Here is a 21370-nt window from a genome sequence, read left to right as displayed (position 1 = left end):
GAGTGTATATTTCATGGGTTGGCTCGTTCTCCAGAACTAGAGAAATGGTTAAATGACAGGTGCAAAGTAGTGTTTTTGGTCTGCCTCGCGACGTACCACCAGGGGGCACCAAAGACCATATCCGCATGGCTGTAGCTTGGTTCATTCTCTTCTGTCTAGGAAAGTTGCTTCATAAACTATTTTAAAGATAAACTACTCACAAAATGTATGTGGCGGACATTATCATGATTCAACCTTTTTTAAATGGACACTCTTATTCGTTCTAATATTTCCAACATGGCCGTCATTTTATGTATTCATTGTGTGCCACTTGGCATTTACCCTTTGCAGCAGTTTAACTCCTCCTTGCCACCGGTTCTTTCAACTCCTCTCCGTTCTCTCGTCCGTCCTAGGACTCCAGCGCACTGAGCCCAGTCCCTCTCATCCTCCGCAGTCACTCCCAGCAGATGCACTTACACACACACACACACACACACACACAGAGGACCATAAAACACTTGCTTTTCACTTACCAAGCAGGAAAAGGCGATTTGCTGATGATATAGAAAGATGCAATTCGTCTGGGATCAAATTAAAACACAATCTCAAATTTAAAGTGAAAGGCAGTTTAAAAAAAAAAAAATTTATGCAGATTTTTCCTTCTTCTGGGCCTTAGCCTACATGATGAGTGAAAGGGCTTTCCTGTGCGTAATTTGGTGCGTGTTTTTGGCGTTATGTTCAACTGCCCCAAAGGAGTGCGCAGGCACGGCCATACCTGCGGACACTAATCCTGGGATTAACCCCGAACATAAAAAGGACCTTGGAGATGAGAATGACACGCTACAGGAAGAGATGGACACGCATCATAACATTCTGACTCAGGTAGGTCCATGGTGACATCACCTAGCCTATAATCAACAGATCTATTTGCATTAGTCAATATTGATTCAGTATTTTAAAATGGATAATATATGGTGGCACTGAAAGCATGCCTATACTGAATGCATGCCTATAGTGAAAACATGCCGATACTGAACGCATGCCTATAGTGAAAACATGCCTTTACTGAACGCATGCCTATAGTGAAAACATGCCTTTACTGAACGCATGCCTATAGTGAAAACATGCCTTTACTGAACGCATGCCTATAGTGAAAACATGCCTTTACTGAACGCATGCCTATAGTGAAAACATGCCTTTACTGAACGCATGCCTATAGTGAAAACATGCCGATACTGAACGTATGCCTATAGTGAAAACATGCCTTTACTGAACGCATGCCTATACTGAAACATGGCAATTACTGATAGCATGCATTTACAGAATACATGCCTATGCTAAAAGCATGCCTATGCTGAAAACGGCAATATTGAAAGCATTCATATACTGAACATATGGTCAAGATGCATTTGTATCAAGTAAAATGTGTTCTGATTATACGTGGTGGAAAATGCGTCCGTCCTCTTCTCTTTGTAGCTGCTGGGTGATTATGACAAAGTGAAAGCCCTCTCGGAAGGCTCTGACTGTCGCTGTAAATGTGTTGTCAGACCCCTGAGCAGGAGCGCCTGCCGGCGGATAGAAGAGGGCAGCGGCACGGCGCAGGACTACTACACCGTAGAGACTATCACCTCGGGGCCAGAGTGCAAGTGCGCCTGCATCGCTCCTCCCTCGGCGGTCAATCCCTGCGAGGGGGACTTCAGGTTGAAGCAGCTACGGGAATCTGGGAAGGATAACATCAAGGTGATCTCGCCTGGTTCCACTCCATCATATTACAAACGGTGGCTCTGTCTGTGTCCTCAGTGTCACTGCAGCTTCTGTCTTCTGACACCTTTTTTTTTCATTTGAGGATTTGGATGTTCAATTTTGAATTTTATACTCATGAATGGGCTATGGAGTTTTATGGCATGTCTGTGCTGAGAGAGTAATCTCTATGGATGGGCTGTGGGAAATAGTTTGATTGTGGCATGCCTGTGCTGAGAGAGTAATCTCTATGGATGGGCTGTGGGAAATAGTTTGATTGTGGCATGTCTGTGCTGAGAGAGTAATCTCTATGGATGGGCTGTGGGAAATAGTTTGATTGTGGCATGCCTGTGCTGTGCTCAGAATGAGAGCAACCCGTCTGATAGAAATGACTTCATCCGTTCTAGCTCTCCATGATTACTGAATTGCTGGAGGGATCCTTCTATGGCCTGGATCTCCTGAAGCTCCACTCCGTCACCACTAAGCTCCTGGACCGCGTGGAAAACATTGAAAAGGTAAGTCCTCCTGTCACCGTTGAAGACAACCCTATCTCGCCTGTAAAGAGTAGACTATATACAGCATGGGCTGACAGGCACATACAGTGAATCTGAGATGTGGTGAGCACAGCAGCACGCCCACACACTGAATGAAAACAGAACTCCATATGAAACAGTAAGTAGACTGGGTGTAAACTGTATGTTATAGATTAGAACAACCAGACGATCACTTAGAATAGAATGGGTCTCCCAGGAGCCATTACTCTGCTTTATTAGTGGTTCTGATGCATGCCACAGGCGACTGGCCTTTATGGACCTGAAAGTTGTGTCCAACACACTCCATTTAAATGATGGAAATTAGAAATGAGTTATGCCTGAAGAATAACTTTTCTTGATAGACTCTTGTGTCCTTTAACTATTTGTACATTATATATATATATATAATGTACAAATAGTTAAAGGACACAAGATATATATATATATAAATATAAATAATATGACATTTGTAATGTCTTTACTGTTTTTAAACTTCTGTATGTGTAATGTTTACTGTTAATTTTTGTTGTTTTTCACTTTATATATTCACTTTGTATGTTGTCTACCTCACTTGCTTTGGCAATGTTAACACATGTTTCCCATGCCAATAAAGCCCTTGAATTGAATTGACTCTTACCTCCCTCACTAGCTTTAAGCACCAGCTGTCAGAGCAGCTCACAGATCACTGCACATAGCTCATCTGTAAATAGCCCATCCAACTACCTCATCCCCTTACTGTATTTATTTATTTATTTTGTTCCTTTGCACCCCAGTATCTCAACTTGCACATTCTTCTGCACATTGTGCCATTCCAGTTTTTAATTGCTATATTGTAATTACTTCACCACCATGGTCTATTTATGGCCTTACCTCTCTTATCCTACCTCATTTGCACTTGCTGTATATATATTTACCTACTGTATTATTGACTGTAGGTTTGTTTATTCCATGTGTAACTCTGTGTTGTTGTATGTGTCGAACTGCTTTGCTTTATCTTGGCCAGGTCGCAGTTGTAAATGATAACTTGTTCTCAACTAGCTTACCTGGTTAAATAAAGGTGTTCTCAACTAGCCTACCTGGTTTGGCCAAGGTCCCATTTCCCAGAAAACATGCTCACTTATTGAGTGGCTGATATGTATTTAAATGTAGCTGCTTGTGAATGAGATACAGTCTATTATAAAGCACTGACAAACATTGTCATCATTATTTTACCATAAGAAAATATCCTATATGTGTCCAACTAGAACCAAGCAGTCTCTCAGAACCACAGCCAGGATGAGGCTGGTCCAGGCCAAGAGAGGAGACCCTCTATCCAGCCACAGCAGGTGAAGGAGACACCATCCCCCTCACTTCCCCTGAGGCAGGAGAAGAAGAGACTGAGTGATGTGGCTACAGCCTATCAGAATAAAGAGGTGGGTAGGATCTGGGGGTCATCAGGTTTGGTAACTCTGCAGCACCAATGATCTCGAGTGGACAACAACCCCTCGAGTGGACAACCACCCCTCCTTTTCCTGTAGTCCACGATCAGCTCCTTTTTCTTGCTCATGTTGAGGGAGAGGTTGTTGTCCTGTCACCACATGGCCAGGTCTCTGACCTCCTCCCTATAGGCTGTCTCATCATTGTCAGTGATCAGGCCTACCACTGTTGTGTCGTCAGCAAACTTAATGATGGTGTTGGAGTCGTGCTTGGCCACACAGTCATGGGTGAACAGGGAGTACAGGAGGGGACTAAGCACGCACCCCTGAGGGGCCCCTGTGTTAAGGATCAGCGTGGCAGATGTGTTGTTGCCTACCCTTACCACTTTGGGGTAGTTCATCAGGAAGTCCAGGATCCAGTTGCAGAGAGAGGTGTTTAGTCCCAGGGTCCTTAGCTTAGTGATGAGCTTTGTAGGCAAAATGGTGTTGAACGCTGAGCTGTAGTCAATAAACAGCATTCTCACATTAGGTTCCTTCCTTCCAGTGTGGAGTGCGATTGATATTGCATCATCTGTGGATCTTTTGGGGCGGTATGCGAATTGGAGTGGGTCTAGGGTTTTCGGGATGATTGTGTTGATGTGAGCCATGGCTACCGACGTGAGTGCTACAGGGTGGTAGTCATTTAGGCAGATTACCTTCGCTTTCCTAGGTACAGGGACTATGGATGTCTGCTTGTCTGTCGGTATTACAGACTCGGTCAGAGAGAGGTTGAAAATGTTGGTGGAGACACCTGCCAGTTGGTCTGCTCATGCTCTGAGTACATGTCCTGGTAATCCGTCTGGCCTTGTGAATGTTGACCTGTTTCAAGGTCTTGCTCACATCAGCTATGGAGAGCTTGATCATACAGTCGTCCGGAACAGCTGGTGCTCTCATGCATGCTACAGTGTTGCTTACCTTGAAGCGAGCTTAAAAGGCATTTCACTCGTCATGGCTGGGTTTCCCTTTGTAGTCCGTAATAGTTTGAATGCCCTGTCATATCCGAAGAGCGTCAGAGCCGGTGCCTGTTTGATGGTTCGTCTGAGGGCATAGTAGGATTTATTATAATCATCCGGATTAGTGTCCCGCTCCTTGAAATGTATACTCTTTGAAGAGGTAGGGTTTACAGTGCCTTGCGAAAGTATTCGGCCCCCTTGAACTTTGCGACCTTTTGCCACATTTCAGGCTTCAAACATAAAGATATAAAACTGTATTTTTTTGTGAAGAATCAACAACAAGTGGGACACAATCATGAAGTGGAACGACATTTATTGGATATTTCAAACTTTTTTAACAAATCAAAAACTGAAAAATTGGGCGTGCAAAATTATTCAGCCCCTTTACTTTCAGTGCAGCAAACTCTCTCCAGAAGTTCAGTGAGGATCTCTGAATGATCCAATGTTGACCTAAATGACTAATGATGATAAATACAATCCACCTGTGTGTAATCAAGTCTCCGTATAAATGCACCTGCACTGTGATAGTCTCAGAGGTCAGTTAAAAGCGCAGGGAGCATCATGAAGAACAAGGAACACACCAGGCAGGTCCGAGATACTGTTGTGAAGAAGTTTAAAGCCGGATTTGGATACAAAAAGATGTCCCAAGCTTTAAACATCCCAAGGAGCACTGTGCAAGCGATAATATTGAAATGGAAGGAGTATCAGACCACTGCAAATCTACCAAGACCTGACCGTCCCTCTAAACTTTCAGCTCATACAAGGAGAAGACTGATCAGAGATGCAGCCAAGAGGCCCATGATCACTCTGGATGAACTGCAGAGATCTACAGCTGAGGTGGGAGACTCTGTCCATAGGACAACAATCAGTCGTATATTGCACAAATCTGGCCTTTATGGAAGAGTGGCAAGAAGAAAGCCATTTCTTAAAGATATCCATAAAAAGTGTCATTTAAAGTTTGCCACAAGCCACCTGGGAGACACACCAAACATGTGGAAGAAGGTGCTCTGGTCAGATGAAACCAAAATTGAACTTTTTGGCAACAATGCAAAACGTTATGTTTGGCGTAAAAGCAACACAGCTCATCACCCTGAACACACCATCTCCACTGTCAAACATGGTGGTGGTGGCATCATGGTTTGGGCCAGGTTTTCTTCAGCAGGGACAGGGAAGATGATTAAAATTGATGGGAAGATGGATGGAGCCAAATACAGGACCATTCTGGAAGAAAACCTGATGGAGTCTGCAAAAGACCTGAGACTGGGACGGAGATTTGTCTTCCAACAAGACAATGATCCAAAACATAAAGCAAAATCTACAATGGAATGGTTCAACAATAAACATATCCAGGTGTTAGAATGGCCAAGTCAAAGTCAAGACCTGAATCCAATCGAGAATCTGTGGAAAGAACTGAAAACTGCTGTTCACAAATGCTCTCCATCCAACCTCACTGAGCTCGAGCTGTTTTACAAAGAGGAATGGGAAAAAATATCAGTCTCTCGATGTGCAAAACTGATAGACATACCCCAAGCGACTTACAGCTGTAATCGCAGCAAAAGGTGGCGCTACAAAGTATTAACTTAAGGGGGCTGAATAATTTTGCACGCCCAATTTTTCAGTTTTGGATTTGTTAAAAAAGTTTGAAATATCCAATAAATGTCGTTCCACTTCATGATTGTGTCCCACTTGTTGTTGATTCTTCACAAAAAAATACAGTTTTATATCTTTATGTTTGAATCCTGAAATGTGGCAAAAGGTCGCAAAGTTCAAGGGGAATACTTTCGCAAGGCACTGTAGGTGCATTTGTGAGATGGGCAGTGTCCCAGCTTCAGGGATAAGCTGGTTCCACCATTGGGGTGCCAGGACAGAGAAGAGCTAGGACTGGGCTGAGCAGGAGCTGCCCTCCCGTACGGCTGGGAGGCCAAGAGACCAGAGGTGGCAGAACGGAGTGCTCGGGGTGTAGAGTTTGAGCATAGCCCGAAGGTAGGGAGGGACAGTTCCTCTTGCTGTTCCGTAGGCAAGCACCATAGTGGATGCAAGCTCCGACTGGAAGCAAGTAGAGAGTGCGGAGGAGTGGGATGGGAGAGCTTGGGAAGGTTGAACATCAGGCGGGCTGCAGCGTTCTGGATAAGTCGCAGGGTTTGATGGCACAAGCGGGGAGCCCAGCCAACAGCGAGTTGCAGTAGTCAAGACGGGAGATAAGTCCCTGGATTAGGACCTGTGTGAGGTAGGGTCGTACTATACCGATGTTGTAGAGCATTAACCTGCAGGAGCCAATCACTACTTTGATATTTGCAGAGAACGACAGGGTTTAGTCCAGGTTCTTTGCACTCTGGGAGGGTGACACTGTTGAGTTATCAATTGTGATGGAGAGGTCTTTGAGCGGGCAGGCATTCCCCGGGAGGAGGAGCAGCTCTGTCTTGTCGAGGTTGAGCTTGAGGTGGTGGGCCAACATCCAAGCTGAGACATCTGCCAGGCACGCAGAGATGCATGTCGCCACCTGGGTGTCAGAAGAGGAAAGGATAAAAATTGTTGAGTGCCATCCACATAGCAATACTAGGTGTAACCATGTGAGGAGATGATGGAGACAAGTGACTTGGTGTATAGAGAGAAAAAGAGAGGGCCAAGAACCGAGCCCTGGGGGACACCAGTAGTGAGTGTATGTAGTGCAGACACACATCCTCTCTACGTCACCTGGTAGGAGTGGCCTGCAAGGTAAGTTGCAATCTAAGAGTGTGCAGAGCCTGAGACGCCCATCCCTGAGAGGGTGGAGAGGAGGATCTGATAGAGCCTGAGACGCCCAGCCCTGAGAGGGTGGAGAGGAGGATCTGATAGAGCCTGAGACGTCCAGCCCTGAGAGGGTGGGGAGGAGGATCTGATAGAGCCTGAGACGTCCAGCCCTGAGAGGGTGGGGAGGAGGATCTGATAGAGCCCGAGACGCCCAGCCCTGAGAGGGTGGAGAGGAGGATCTGATAGAGCCCGAGACGCCCAGCCCTGAGAGGGTGGAGAGGAGGATCTGATAGAGCCCGAGACGTCCAGCCCTGAGAGGGTGGGGAGGAGGATCTGATAGAGCCTGAGACGTCAAGCCCTGAGAGGGTGGAGAGGAGGATCTGATAGAGCCTGAGACGTCCAGCCCTGAGAGGGTGGGGAGGGGGATCTGATAGAGCCTGAGACGTCCAGCCCTGAGAGGGTGGGGAGGGGGATCTGATGGAGCCTGAGACGTCCAGCCCTGAGAGGGTGGGGAGGGGGATCTGATAGAGCCTGAGACGTCCAGCCCTGAGAGGGTGGGGAGGAGGATCTGATAGAGCCTGAGACGTCCAGCCCTGAGAGGGTGGGGAGGAGGATCTGATAGAGCCTGAGACGTCCAGCCCTGAGAGGGTGGGGAGGAGGATCTGATAGAGCCTGAGACGTCCAGCCCTGAGAGGGTGGAGAGGAGGATCTGATAGAGCCTGAGACGTCCAGCCCTGAGAGGGTGGGGAGGAGGATCTGATAGAGTCTGAGACGCCCAGCCCTGAGAGGGTGGAGAGGAGGATCTGATAGAGCCTGAGACGTCCAGCCCTGAGAGGGTGGAGAGGAGGATCTGATGGAGCCTGAGACGTCCAGCCCTGAGAGGGTGGAGAGGAGGATCTGATGGTTCCCGGTGTCGAAGGCAGCAGATAGATCTAGGAGGATGAGAACAGAGGAGAGAAAGTCAGCTTTGGCAGAGAGTCTCCCTGACACAGAGAAGGGCAGTCTTGACACAGAGAAGGGCAGTCATGACACAGAGAAGAGCAGTCTTGGTTGAGTGACCCATCTTGTAGCCTGGCTGGTTAGGGTCAAGAAGATCGTTCTGAGAGAGATAACAAGAGAGTTGATCAGAGACAGAACGCTCAAGTGTTTTGGAAAGAAAAGAAAGAAGAGATACAGGTCTGTAGTTTTTGACATCAGATGAGTCCAGTGTTGGTTTCTTGAGGAGGGAAATGACTCGGGCCATTTTGAAGTCAGATGGAACACAGCCAGTGGTCAGGGATGAGGATGGAACACAGCCAGTGGTCAGGGATGAGTTGATGAGGATGGAACACAGCCAGTGGTCAGGGATGAGGATGGAACACAGCCAGTGGTCAGGGATGAGTTGATGAGGATGGAACACAGCCAGTGGTCAGGGATGAGGATGGAACACAGCCAGTGGTCAGGGATGAGTTGATGAGGATGGAACACAGCCAGTGGTCAGGGATGAGTTGATGAGGATGGAACACAGCCAGTGGTCAGGGATGAGTTGATGAGGATGGAACACGGCCAGTGGTCAGGGATGAGTTGATGAGGATGGAACACGGCCAGTGGTCAGGGATGAGTTGATGAGGATGGAACACAGCCAGTGGTCAGGGATGAGTTGATGAGGATGGAACACAGCCAGTGGTCAGGGATGAGGATGGAACACAGCCAGTGGTCAGGGATGAGTTGATGAGGATGGAACACAGCCAGTGGTCAGGGATGAGGATGGAACACAGCCAGTGGTCAGGGATGAGTTGATGAGGATGGAACACGGCCAGTGGTCAGGGATGAGTTGATGAGGATGGAACACGGCCAGTGGTCAGGGATGAGTTGATGAGGATGGAACACAGCCAGTGGTCAGGGATGAGTTGATGAGGATGGAACACGGCCAGTGGTCAGGGATGAGTTGATGAGGATGGAATACAGCCAGAGGTCAGGGATGAGTTGATGAGGATGGAACACAGCCAGTGGTCAGGGATGAGCTGATGAGGATGGAACACAGCCAGTGGTCAGGGATGAGTTGATGAGGATGGAACACAGCCAGTGGTCAGGGATGAGTTGATGAGGATGGAACACGGCCAGTGGTCAGGGATGAGGAATGGGATAAGGTCTCCAGAGATGGTCTGGAGAAGGGAGGAGGGGATGGTGATCGAGTGGGCAGGTTGACGGGAGGTCAGACCTCCCTAAATCGCAGGATTTCATCTGGACAGAGAGGGGAGAAAGAAGTGGAGGCATAGGGTAGTTATGTGTGAGTGAGACCATGTGGACTCAATAGGCTGAGTGAATGAGGAGCGGATGTCGTCAACTTTCTTTTCAAAGTGGTTGGCAAAGTCTCCCGCAGAGAGAGAGAGGGAGGAGAAGGTGTTAAAGGGTTAGAGGCAGAGAGAGGGAGGAGAAGGTGTTAAAGGGTTAGAGGCAGAGAGAGGGAGGAGAAGGTGTTAAAGGGTTAGAGGCAGAGAGAGGGAGGAGAAGGTGTTAAAGGGTTAGAGGCAGAGAGAGGGAGGAGAAGGTGTTAAAGGGTTAGAGGCAGAGAGAGGGAGGAGAAGGTGTTAAAGGGTTAGAGGCAGAGAGAGGGAGGAGAAGGTGTTAAAGGGTTAGAGGCAGAGAGAGGGAGGAGAAGGTGTTAAAGGGTTAGAGGCAGAGAGAGGGAGGAGAAGGTGTTAAAGGATTAGAGGCAGAGAGAGGGAGGAGAAGGTGTTAAAGGGTTAGAGGTAGAGAGAGGGAGGAGAAGGTGTTAAAGGGTTAGAGGCAGAGAGAGGGAGGAGAAGGTGTTAAAGGGTTAGAGGCAGAGAGAGGGAGGAGAAGGTGTTAAAGGGTTAGAGGCAGAGAGAGGGAGGAGAAGGTGTTAAAGGGTTAGAGGCAGAGAGAGGGAGGAGAAGGTGTTAAAGGGTTAGAGGCAGAAAGAGGGAGGCGAAGGTGTTAAAGGGTTAGAGGCAGAGAGAGGGAGGAGAAGGTGTTAAAGGGTTAGAGGCAGAGAGAGGGAGGAGAAGGTGTTAAAGGGTTAGAGGTAGAGAGAGGGAGGAGAAGGTGTTAAAGGGTTAGAGGCAGAGAGAGGGAGGAGAAGGTGTTAAAGGGTTAGAGGCAGAGAGAGGGAGGAGAAGGAGAGATGGGAGAGAAAAGGAAACAAAATAGTGATCATAGACCTGGGGGGCGCTGCAGTGAGATTAGTAGAACAGCCTCTAGTAAAGATGTCAAGTGACTTGCCTGCTTTGTCAGTGGGAGGGGACTGTGAAAGTGGGAGGGGACTGTGGAAGTGAGAGGGGACTGTGAAAGTGAGAGGGGACTGTGAAAGTGAGAGGGGACTGTGGAAGTGAGAGGGGACTGTGAAAGTGGGAGGGGACTGTGAAAGTGAGAGGGGACTGTGAAAGTGGGAGGGGACTGTGAAAGTGAGAGGGGACTGTGAAAGTGGGAGGGGACTGTGAAAGTGAGAGGGGACTGTGAAAGTGAGAGGGGACTGTGAAAGTGAGAGGGGACTGTGAAAGTGAGAGGGGACTGTGAAAGTGGGAGGGGACTGTGAAAGTGGGAGGGGACTGTGAAAGTGGGAGGGGATTGTGAAAGTGTGAGGTCAAAAGAGGCAAGGAAGGGAACGAAAGAGTTTGAAAGAAATGAATCAAAGACAGACATCGGGAGGTTGAAGTTGCCAAGTATGAAGAGCGGTGAGCCATCGTCAGGAAATGAGCTCATTCAAGGAGTCAAACTCATTGAGGAACTCTTCAAAGGCACCTGGTGGATGATAGATTACAACAATGTCATGCTTGAGTGGACAAGTGACAGTGACAGCATGGAATTCAAATGAGGAGCTGGACAGGTGAGAGAAATTAAAATCTCCAGTTAGGAGAAATGAGTAGGGCTGTGCTGCAGCCGTGACGACCAGATGCTCTCAGACTATGAGAGAAAACGTAGTCAGATGTAGAGAGAGCAGCTGGAGTAGCAGTGTTCTCTGAGGTGATCCATGTCTCTGTCAGGGACAAAAAGTCAAAGGACTGAATGGCAGAATAGGCTGAGAGGAACTCTTGACCGCAGATGGGCAGCTCCAAACGCTGTCAGAGACCAGGAACTCTTGACCGCAGATGGGCAGCTCCAAACGCTGTCAGAGACCAGGAACTCTTGACCGCAGATGGGCAGCTCCAAACGCTGTCAGAGACCAGGAACTCTTGACCGCAGATGGGCAGCTCCAAACGCTGTCAGAGACCAGGAACTCTTGACCGCAGATGTCAGAGACCAGCTCCAAACGCTGTCAGAGACCAGGAACTCTTGACCGCAGATGGGAAGCTCCAAACGCTGTCAGAGACCAGGAACTCTTGACCGCAGATGGGCAGCTCCAAACGCTGTCAGAGACCAGGAACTCTTGACCGCAGATGGGCAGCTCCAAACGCTGTCAGAGACCAGGAACTCCACATCGGGTAAACTCAATTAGAAGAGTTGCAGCGTCTGTAAAGCCCACAGGAAGAGGAGAGAACAGGTATAGAAAACACACAAAATAACTAGGTAAGATACTCAAGTGAGAGACTGTAGTCTTCCTCTAGTTCCTTCCTCGAACAACGCGGCATAACCATCCTAGTTTTGGCGACAGTCTTACTTTTGCCTAGCAGAGGTGAAGAGCACCCCTCATTGTACTAATTGCTGATTGCCTAGGAGAGGAGAAACCACTCCCCCTCCAATGCAGGCACCGATTACCAAAATAACAAGAGTCCCACGTCAACCTGCCCCTTAATCCTGGTTGATGTGTCAACAATCATCTGCAAGTTATAAGCAGTCAGTAGTTCCCACACCAAGTAGACTGCTGGGAAGACAGTCAGTAGTTCCCACACCAAGTAGACTGCTGGGAAGACAGTCAGTAGTTCCCACACCAAGTAGACTGCTGGGAAGACAGTCAGCAGTTCACACACCAAGTAGGCTGCTGAGAAGACAGGCAGTAGTTCCCACACCAAGTAGACTGCTGGGAAGACAGTCAGCAGTTCACACACCAAGTAGGCTGCTGAGAAGACAGGCAGTAGTTCCCACACCAAGTAGACTGCTGGGAAGACAGTCAGCAGTTCACACACCAAGTAGGCTGCTGAGAAGACAGGCAGTAGTTCCCACACCAAGTAGACTGCCGGGAAGACAGGAAACAGTTCCCACACCAAGTAGGCTGCTGAGAAGACAGGCAGTAGTTCCCACACCAAGTAGGCTGCTGGGAAGACAGGAAACAGTTCCCACACCAAGTAGGCTACTGAGAAGACAGGCAGTAGTTCCCACACCAAGTAGGCTGCTGGGAAGACAGTCAGCAGTTCACACACTAAGTAGGCTGCTGGGAAGACAGTCAGCAGTTCACACACCAAGTAGGCTGCTGGGAAGACAGTCAGCAGTTCACACACCAAGTAGGCTGCTGAGAAGACAGGCAGTAGTTCCCACACCAAGTAGACTGCCGGGAAGACAGGAAACAGTTCCCACACCAAGTAGGCTGCTGAGAAGACAGGCAGTAGTTCCCACACCAAGTAGGCTGCTGAGAAGACAGGCAGTAGTTCCCACACCAAGTAGACTGCTGGGAAGACAGGAAACAGTTCCCACACCAAGCAGGCTGCTGAGAAGACAGTTCCCACACCAAGTAGGCTGCTGGGAAGACAGGAAACAGTTCCCACACCAAGTAGGCTGCTGGGAAGACAGGAAACAGTTCACACACCAAGTAGACTGCTGGGAAGACAGGCAGTAGTTCCCACACCAAGTAGGCTGCTGGGAAGACAGGAAGTAGTTACCACACTAAGTAGGCTGCTGGGAAGACAGGAAACAGTTCCCACACCAAGTAGACTGCTGGGAAGACAGGAAACAGTTCCCACACCAACTAGGCTGCTGAGAAGACAGACAATAGTTCCCACACCAAGTAGGCTGCTGAGAAGACAGGCAGTAGTTCCCACACCAAGTAGGCTGCTGGGAAGACAGGCAGTAGTTCCCACACCAAGTAGGCTGCTGGGAAGACAGGCAGTAGTTCCCACACCAAGTAGGCTGCTGGGAAGACAGGCAGTAGTTCCCACACCAAGTAGTCTGCTGGGAAGACAGGCAGTAGTTCCCACACCAAGTAGGCTGCTGGGAAGACAGGAAACAGTTCACACACCAAGTAGGCTGCTGAGAAGACAGGCAGTAGTTCCCACACCAAGTAGGCTGCTGGGAAGACAGGCAGTAGTTCCCACACCAAGTAGGCTGCTGGGAAGACAGGAAACAGTTCACACACCAAGTCGGCTGCTGGGAAGACAGGCAGTAGTTCACACACCAAGTAGACTGCTGGGAAGACAGGAAACACTTCCCACACCAAGTAGACTGCTGGGAAGACAGGAAACAGTTCCCACACCAAGTAGACTGCTGGGAAGACAGGAAACAGTTCCCACACCAAGTAGACAGCTGGGAAGACAGGCAGTAGTTCCCACACCAAGTAGGCTGCTGAGAAGACAGGAAACAGTTCCCACACCAAGTAGACTGCTGGGAAGACAGGAAACAGTTCCCACACCAAGTAGACTGCTGGGAAGACAGGAAACAGTTCCCACACCAAGTAGACTGCTGGGAAGACAGGCAGTAGTTCCCACACCAAGTAGGCTGCTGGGAAGACAGGAAACAGTTCACACACCAAGTAGGCTGCTGGGAAGACAGGCAGTAGTTCCCACACCAAGTAGGTTGCTGGGAAGACAGGAAACAGTTCCCACACCAAGTAGGCTGCTGAGAAGACAGGCAGTAGTTCCCACATCAAGTAGGCTGCTGGGAAGACAGTCAGCAGTTCACACACCAAGTAGGCTACTGAGAAGACAGGCAGTAGTTCCCACACCAAGTAGTCTGCTGGGAAGACAGACAGTAGTTCCCACACCAAGTAGACTGCTGGGAAGACAGGCAGTAGTTCCCACACCAAGTAGTCTGCTGGGAAGACAGGCAGTAGTTCCCACACCAAGTAGGCTGCTGGGAAGACAGTCAGCAGTTCACACACCAAGTAGGCTGCTGAGAAGACAGGCAGTAGTTCCCACACCAAGTATTCTGCTGGGAAGACAGGCAGTAGTTCCCACACCAAGTAGACTGCTGGGAAGACAGGCAGTAGTTCCCACACCAAGTAGTCTGCTGGGAAGACAGGCAGTAGTTCCCACACCAAGTAGGCTGCTGGGAAGACAGTCAGCAGTTCACACACCAAGTAGGCTGCTGAGAAGACAGGCAGTAGTTCCCACACCAAGTATTCTGCTGGGAAGACAGGCAGTAGTTCCCACACCAAGTAGACTGCTGGGAAGACAGGCAGTAGTTCCCACACCAAGTAGTCTGCTGGGAAGACAGGCAGTAGTTCCCACACCAGTAGACTGCTGGGAAGACACTGCTAGGGAAGACAGGCAGTAGTTCCCACACCAAGTAGTCTGCTGGGAAGACAGGCAGTAGTTCCCACACCAAGTAGTCTGCTGGGAAGACAGGCAGTAGTTCCCACACCAAGTAGTCTGCTGGGAAGACAGGCAGTAGTTCCCACACCAAGTAGGCTGCTGGGAAGACAGGCAGTAGTTCCCACACCAAGTAGACTGCTGGGAAGACAGGCAGTAGTTCCCACACCAAGTAGGCTGCTGGGAAGACGGGAAACAGTTCCCACACCAAGTAGTCTGCTGGGAAGACAGGCAGTAGTTCACACACCAAGTAGGCTGCTGGGAAGACAGGAAACAGTTCCCACACCAAGTAGACTGCTGGGAAGACAGGAAACAGTTCCCACACCAAGTAGGCCATGTCACGTTGTTCCTTCAACAAAACGACCAAGAACGGCCATGTTTTTTTCCACACCTTTCTCCCCAATAAACTCAAGACTTTTATATAACGGCAGATTATATATTTCAGATAATAAACACAGTCATTTGTGGCTTGACAGGTCCAGTGGATTATTCATCCGGTATAGGAGTGGATGTGGATGTCAGAGGCATCCAGCCAGGTTAGTAGATGTGGATATGACAGAGGCATCCAGCCAGGTTAGTGGATGTGGATATGACAGAGGCATCCAGCCAGGTTAGTGGATATGACAGAGGCATCCAGCCAGGTTAGTGGATGTGGATATGACAGAGGCATCCAGCCAGGCGAACGCTGACCTCTTTATAGGGCACTACTTTTGAAAATAAGAAGTTGTTCTTAACTTACTTGCCTAGTTAAATAAAGGTAAAATAAATTAGAGCCCTGCTCAAAAGTATTGTTTTTATTTTACTAGGCAAGTAACATTCTTATGTTCAATGACGGCCTAGGAACAGTGGGTTAACTGCCTTGTACAGGTGCAGAACCTTGTCAGCTCGGAGATTCGATCTTGCAACCTTTCGGTTACTAGTCCAACGCTCTAACCACTAGGCTACACTGCCGCCCCAAATGTAGTGCTGTATATCAGGAATAGGGTGCCATTTGGGATGCAACCAGGGAAACGGCCCAGTGAGGATGGGCGGACCTGGACCCTACAATCAAATTATTCAGAATATTGACATGTTGTCTCAAGAGTGTGTTCAGTTCTTTTCAAATGTTTCTTGTTTTCACTTATCAAAACATAGTCTGACAATAATGGCACAACTTGAGGGGAATGAGAATAAGAAAACATATCCAGGACAGAACTCAATTTGTAATGTCTGTCTTCTGCCAGGTATTGTGTAATCATTGTGCTTGTTTATTAGGATACTTCTGACAGTTTCTTTGTCAAACTGATAAGAATGGGTATGTTTCATCCACTTGACAGGAGAGCCACGAGTCCCCCAGACCCTTAATTAAGACGGATGCTTCAGAACCAGGACCCAGCCCCACCCCTCAGGTGACTGCCCAGGTGATCCCAGAGGTGACCCCCAAGGATGGGGCCAGCCAACAGAGCCAGAGGGTGTCCCAGGGGGTGAAGACTGGCCCCAAAGGGATGGTGATCAGGGGGATGACCTTCTACAAATTTGACCAAATGGTGGCTGATGACGGGGAGCCAGGGGAGAATTGTGAGTTCTGACTTTTGAGATCTCAGATCTTATAGACCTCATCAGACGGACAACATATCTATCTCTGTCTTTTCCACAAACTGCTATTTAGAATGGCTGGTCACTGGCTAATGGCTGGTCCCTGGCTAATGGCTGGTCCCTGGCTAATGGCTGGTCCCTGGCTAATGGCTGGTCACTGGCTAATGGCTGGTCCCTGGCTAATGGCTGGTCCCTGGCTAATGGCTGGTCCCTGGCTAATGGCTGGTCCCTGGCTAATGGCTGGTCACTGGCTAATGGCTGGTCACTGGCTAATGGCTGGTCACTGGCTATGCTGAAACAGCAGCTGTAAAGTCCCACGCAGCCAGGGGCATTTCCACAGAGCCTCAGTCCCAAGCAGCCAGGGTCATTTCCACAGAGCCTCAGTCCCAAGCAGCCAGGGTCATTTCCACAGAGCCTCAGTCCCAAGCAGCCAGGGTCATTTGTCCCATTTAATACTGTTTTTGTATTTCTTGCAAGAGCTGGAATTACTTGTCTTGGTGTCAGTCAGAAGTGCCCGCCTTACAGGCCGTCATCTCTCCTGTTTAACATTAAACTGACAATATGTAAATTATTGTTTGTGTTATTTTCTCTGACCAGTCTTTGAGTATGATACGTTCAGTGGCGACGGTCCAGTCAACCACCTCATCGAGGAGCAGCTTATTCAGCACAGACCCCCTCAAAGAGCCAAAGGGAAGGCGGGACCAAGAGCTGCTCGGCCAAAGAGCAGAGACCAAGTGGGAGGGGCCACGCAGACCAGCCAATCAACACATCCCATCCAAACGCAACCCGACACTGTAGCAACAGTGACTTCTAAGACGACTGCTTCGCCTATAGGACATACAGCAGAGAGCCAGACAGTCACCGCCACCAGGAACGCTGATATTAACTCAGCCATGGCTGAGACCTCTGGTCAGACCACTGGTCAGACCACCACTAGAGGAAATGAGAGGCCCATCCCCATGATGGTCAAACCAGCCAGCATCACTCAGACCACAGAGGGACCAGTCACTACAACAACCACTCCGGTATCCATGGAGACCATGAGGCGGACGACAGTCAGACCGACTGACACACCTGTCATGGCCTTGGAAAGCACTGGTTTGGAATCACTCAGGGCATTGGAAGTGAAAAACAAAAGACTATCAGAGACCATTGCAAGCACTAGTACAGTCGACAAGCTCAACACTCAAAGACTAACAGTAACTACAGAGGCTTCGACCATCAACACAAAGACCACTACAGTTGGCACGACAACTGCTGCCATGACAATAACTCCTAAAACGCCCACAACAACGGTCTTGCTAGCAACTACCGCATCGCCAATGGAAAGCTCTAGGCTGACTTTGTCTCCCACAACACAGAGGCAGACCACCCCCTCCTCCACTAGACCACCAGCCACCACCACCACCTCTACTACCACCACCACCACCTCTACTACCACCACCATTGGCCAGCCTCAGCCTGCCAGACGCAGGTACAGCATCAGTTGGGAGGAGGAGAAGGGGACCCCTGAGGACCCAAAGGAACCAGGACAACAAACATCCACCAGGAAGCTTGGTAGGTTCTTCTTGTCAGTCCCGCGGGATGGCTTTTCGTTTGACATTAAAATACTACTAGGGTAGGTTAATGCCATTCATTAGGGATTTATGATTATTTAGTTTAATCAGGTGCATCAGTACAGGGTTAGAACCCAAAACGTGGACTGTCTAGGTAGTGTTCTCCAGGAGAGGGTTGCGATTGGACTGTCTGGGTAGCTGTCCCCCAGGAGAGGGCTGTGATTGGACTGTCTGGGTAGCGGTCCCCCAGGATAGGACTGGGATTGGACTGTCTGGGTAGTGTTCCCCAGAAGAGGGTTGGGATTGGACTGTCTGGGTAGTGTTCCCCAGAAGAGGGTTGGGATTGGACTGTCTGGGTAGTGTTCCCCAGAAGAGGGTTGGGAGTGGACTGTCTGGGTAGTGTTCCCCAGGAGAGGGTTGGGATTGGACTGTCCGGGTAGTGTTCCCCAGGAGAGGGTTGGGATTGGACTGTCTGGGTAGTGTTCCCCAGAAGAGGGTTGGGATTGGACTGTCTGGGTAGTGTTCCCCAGAAGAGGGTTGCGATTGGACTGTCTGGGTAGTGTTCCCCAGGAGAGGGTTGGGATTGGACTGTCTGGGTAGTGTTCCCCAGGAGAGGGTTGGGATTGGACTGTCTGGATAGTGTTCTCCAGGAGAGGGATGTGATTGGACTGTCTGAGTAGTGATCCCCCAGGAGAGGGCTGTGATTGGACTGTCTGGGTAGCGGTCCCCCAGGATAGGACTGTGATTGGACTGTCTGGGTAGTGTTCCCCAGGAGAGGGTTATGATTGGACTGTCTGGGTAGTGTTCCCCAGAAGAGGGTTGGGATTGGACTGTCTGGGTAGCGGTCCCCCAGGATAGAGCTGTGATTGGACTGTCTGGGTAGTGTTCCCCAGAAGAGGGTTGTGATTGGACTGTCTGGGTAGCGGTCCCCCAGGATAGGGCTGTGATTGGACTGTCTGGGTAGTGTTCCCCAGAAGAGGGTTGTGATTGGACTGCTCGAACTGACAATCTGTGTATCCACAGGAGAGTGTAAGGACACACTGTCCACCATCTCTGAGCCGGTCCTCCATAACACCTACGGCCGGAACGAGGGGGCCTGGATGAAGGATCCTCTGGCCAACAACGACAAGATCTACGTCACTAACTACTACTACGGAAACAACCTGCTGGAGTTCCGCAACATGGAGACCTTCAAATCAGGTATTTAGCAACTTTTTTATTAGTTACGAACGCAGCAAAAAATGTCACAATCATTCATGTTCCTTGCCTCCTCAGAGAGGAACTTGTCATTAGATTTTTACAATAGTGTTATACTGAGGCCAGATTCAGATGTTCTTTGAAATTGTTTTATTTTCAGATGATTATCTTGATTCTGACTGTGGCCATACGTTATCTTTGTTTTCTTTCCCCACAAGGCCGCTTCACCAACTCCTACAAGCTTTCCTACAACTGGATCGGAACGGGCCATGTGGTCTACGACGGAGCCTTCTACTACAACCGAGCCTTCTCCCGTGACGTCATCAAGTTTGACCTGCGTCTGCGCTACGTGGCGGCCTGGACCACGCTGCACGACGCTGTGTTCCACGAGGTCTCCACACCATGGCAATGGCGAGGTCACTCCGACGTCGACTTCGCAGTGGACGAGAGCGGCCTGTGGGTCATCTACCCTGCACTGGACGATGAGGGCTTCCTACAGGAAGTGATCGTCCTGACGCGGCTGAACCCCTCTGACCTCAGCACCCAGAGGGAGACTACCTGGAGGACGGGCCTCAGGAGGAACCGCTATGGGAACTGCTTTATCGTGTGTGGCGTCCTGTACGCCGTCGACAGCTACAACGAGAAGGACGCCAACCTGTCGTACGCCTTCGACACGCACACCAACACCCAGATGGTTCCCAGGATGCCCTTCACCAACAACTACACCTACACCACACAGATCGACTACAACCCCAAGGAGGGAAAGTTGTACGCCTGGGACAACGGACACCAGGTCACGTACAACGTCATCTTCGCCTACGTTTACCCCTTGTAAGAGGTCGGGAAAAGGTCACTTTGTTTTTGTATAAAATAATTACCGGAAGTGAAAAGAGCAAAGAGATTCTATGAGTTGAAGTGGATTGTAGACCAGTCCTCCTGGCCACTCATGTCAGCCTTTTATAAAGATTGCTGTTCTGTCACCGTGTTTGATTTGTTTTTATTGACCTGACAATTTGTTTAAACAGTAGAGAAGCTACAATATGCAAAACTGTTGCCGTAGTCTAAGGAACATATGTTGTATATATACTGTAATATAAACCATTGTGAGAGAAATGAATGTACTGTAGAGGAATGCAACATTGCACTCAAGACTTGGGCTATAGATGAAGACATTACTTCACCAAAACAGTTAGTTCCCAACCATGACAACAGCAGTGTGGGTTAAAATGTCACTAGATATTTTGTTTTATACTCATTTGTTTACCTTCAGTGCCTCCAGAAAGTATTCAGACCCCTGGACTTATTCCACATGTTGTTGTATTACAGCCTGAAGTCAACATGGATTAAATACATTTTGGTTTCTTACCCATCTACACAAAACACCTGATATTGACAAAATAAAAACATGTTTTTAGAAATGTTTGTAGATTTATTGAAAATGAAATACAGAAATATCTAATTTACATAAGTATTGACACTGTTGAGTCAATACTGTCACGCTGGTATAAAGGATTAGGAGACCGGCACAGGAATACACAATAGTTTAAAAAGAAATACACTCATACAAAAAGAGCGAGGGTAAACCTCATTGAATGCCATGGGACGATGCCCGTAATACACTATATATATATATATAGCATGCAGCATAACAGCTGCACCAACACATAGGTACTCACACCACCAACACATAGGTACTCACCCCACCAACGCATAGGTACTCACCCCACCAACACATAGGTACTCACCCCACCAACGCATAGGTACTCACCCCACCAACACATAGGTACTCACACCACCAACGCATAGGTACTCACCCCACCAACGCATAGGTACTCACCCCACCAACGCATAGGTACTCACCCCACCAACGCATAGGTACTCACCCCACCAACACATAGGTACTCACCCCACCAACGCATAGGTACTCACACCACCAACACATAGGTACTCACCCCACCAACGCATAGGTACTCACCCCACCAGTACAAACTCCCCACCAACGCATAGGTACTCACCCCACCAACACATAGGTACTCACCCCACCAACGCATAGGTACTCACAACCACCAACAACATAGGTACTCACCCCACCAACGCATAGGTACTCACCCCACCAACATAGGCACCACCAACGGTACAAACCCCACCAACGCATAGGTACTCACCCCACCAACACATAGGTACTCCCCACCAACGCATAGGTACTCAGGTACTCCCCACCAACGCATAGGTACTCACCCCACCAACGCATAG

At 49.1% G+C, this 21370-nt stretch overlaps 1 protein-coding gene across 2 annotated transcripts; it reads left to right on the top strand.

Moving 5' to 3' along the window:
• The first annotated feature begins 389 nt into the window (after nt 1–389).
• On the top strand, nt 390–20506 carry olfml2ba (olfactomedin-like 2Ba). 2 transcript variants are annotated; one of them, XM_046299999.1, is made up of 8 exons: nt 390–861; nt 1456–1719; nt 2127–2234; nt 3497–3664; nt 16106–16346; nt 16962–17921; nt 18944–19120; nt 19336–20506. In XM_046299999.1, exons 1-8 carry the CDS (start codon nt 661–663, stop codon nt 19950–19952), a joined length of 2736 nt encoding a protein of 911 aa, XP_046155955.1. In that variant the 5' UTR covers nt 390–660; the 3' UTR covers nt 19953–20506. The 2 variants fall into 2 exon arrangements, with proteins under 2 accessions (XP_046155955.1, XP_046155956.1); XM_046300000.1 differs by having other exon boundaries at nt 728–861; nt 1527–1719.
• Nucleotides 20507–21370: the final 864 nt, after the last annotated feature.

The sequence above is a fragment of the Oncorhynchus gorbuscha genome, linkage group LG15, assembly GCF_021184085.1.
Source record: "Oncorhynchus gorbuscha isolate QuinsamMale2020 ecotype Even-year linkage group LG15, OgorEven_v1.0, whole genome shotgun sequence".
In the NCBI taxonomy this organism is placed as follows: domain Eukaryota; kingdom Metazoa; phylum Chordata; class Actinopteri; order Salmoniformes; family Salmonidae; genus Oncorhynchus; species Oncorhynchus gorbuscha.
This window is presented reverse-complemented; position numbering and strand designations above follow the sequence as displayed.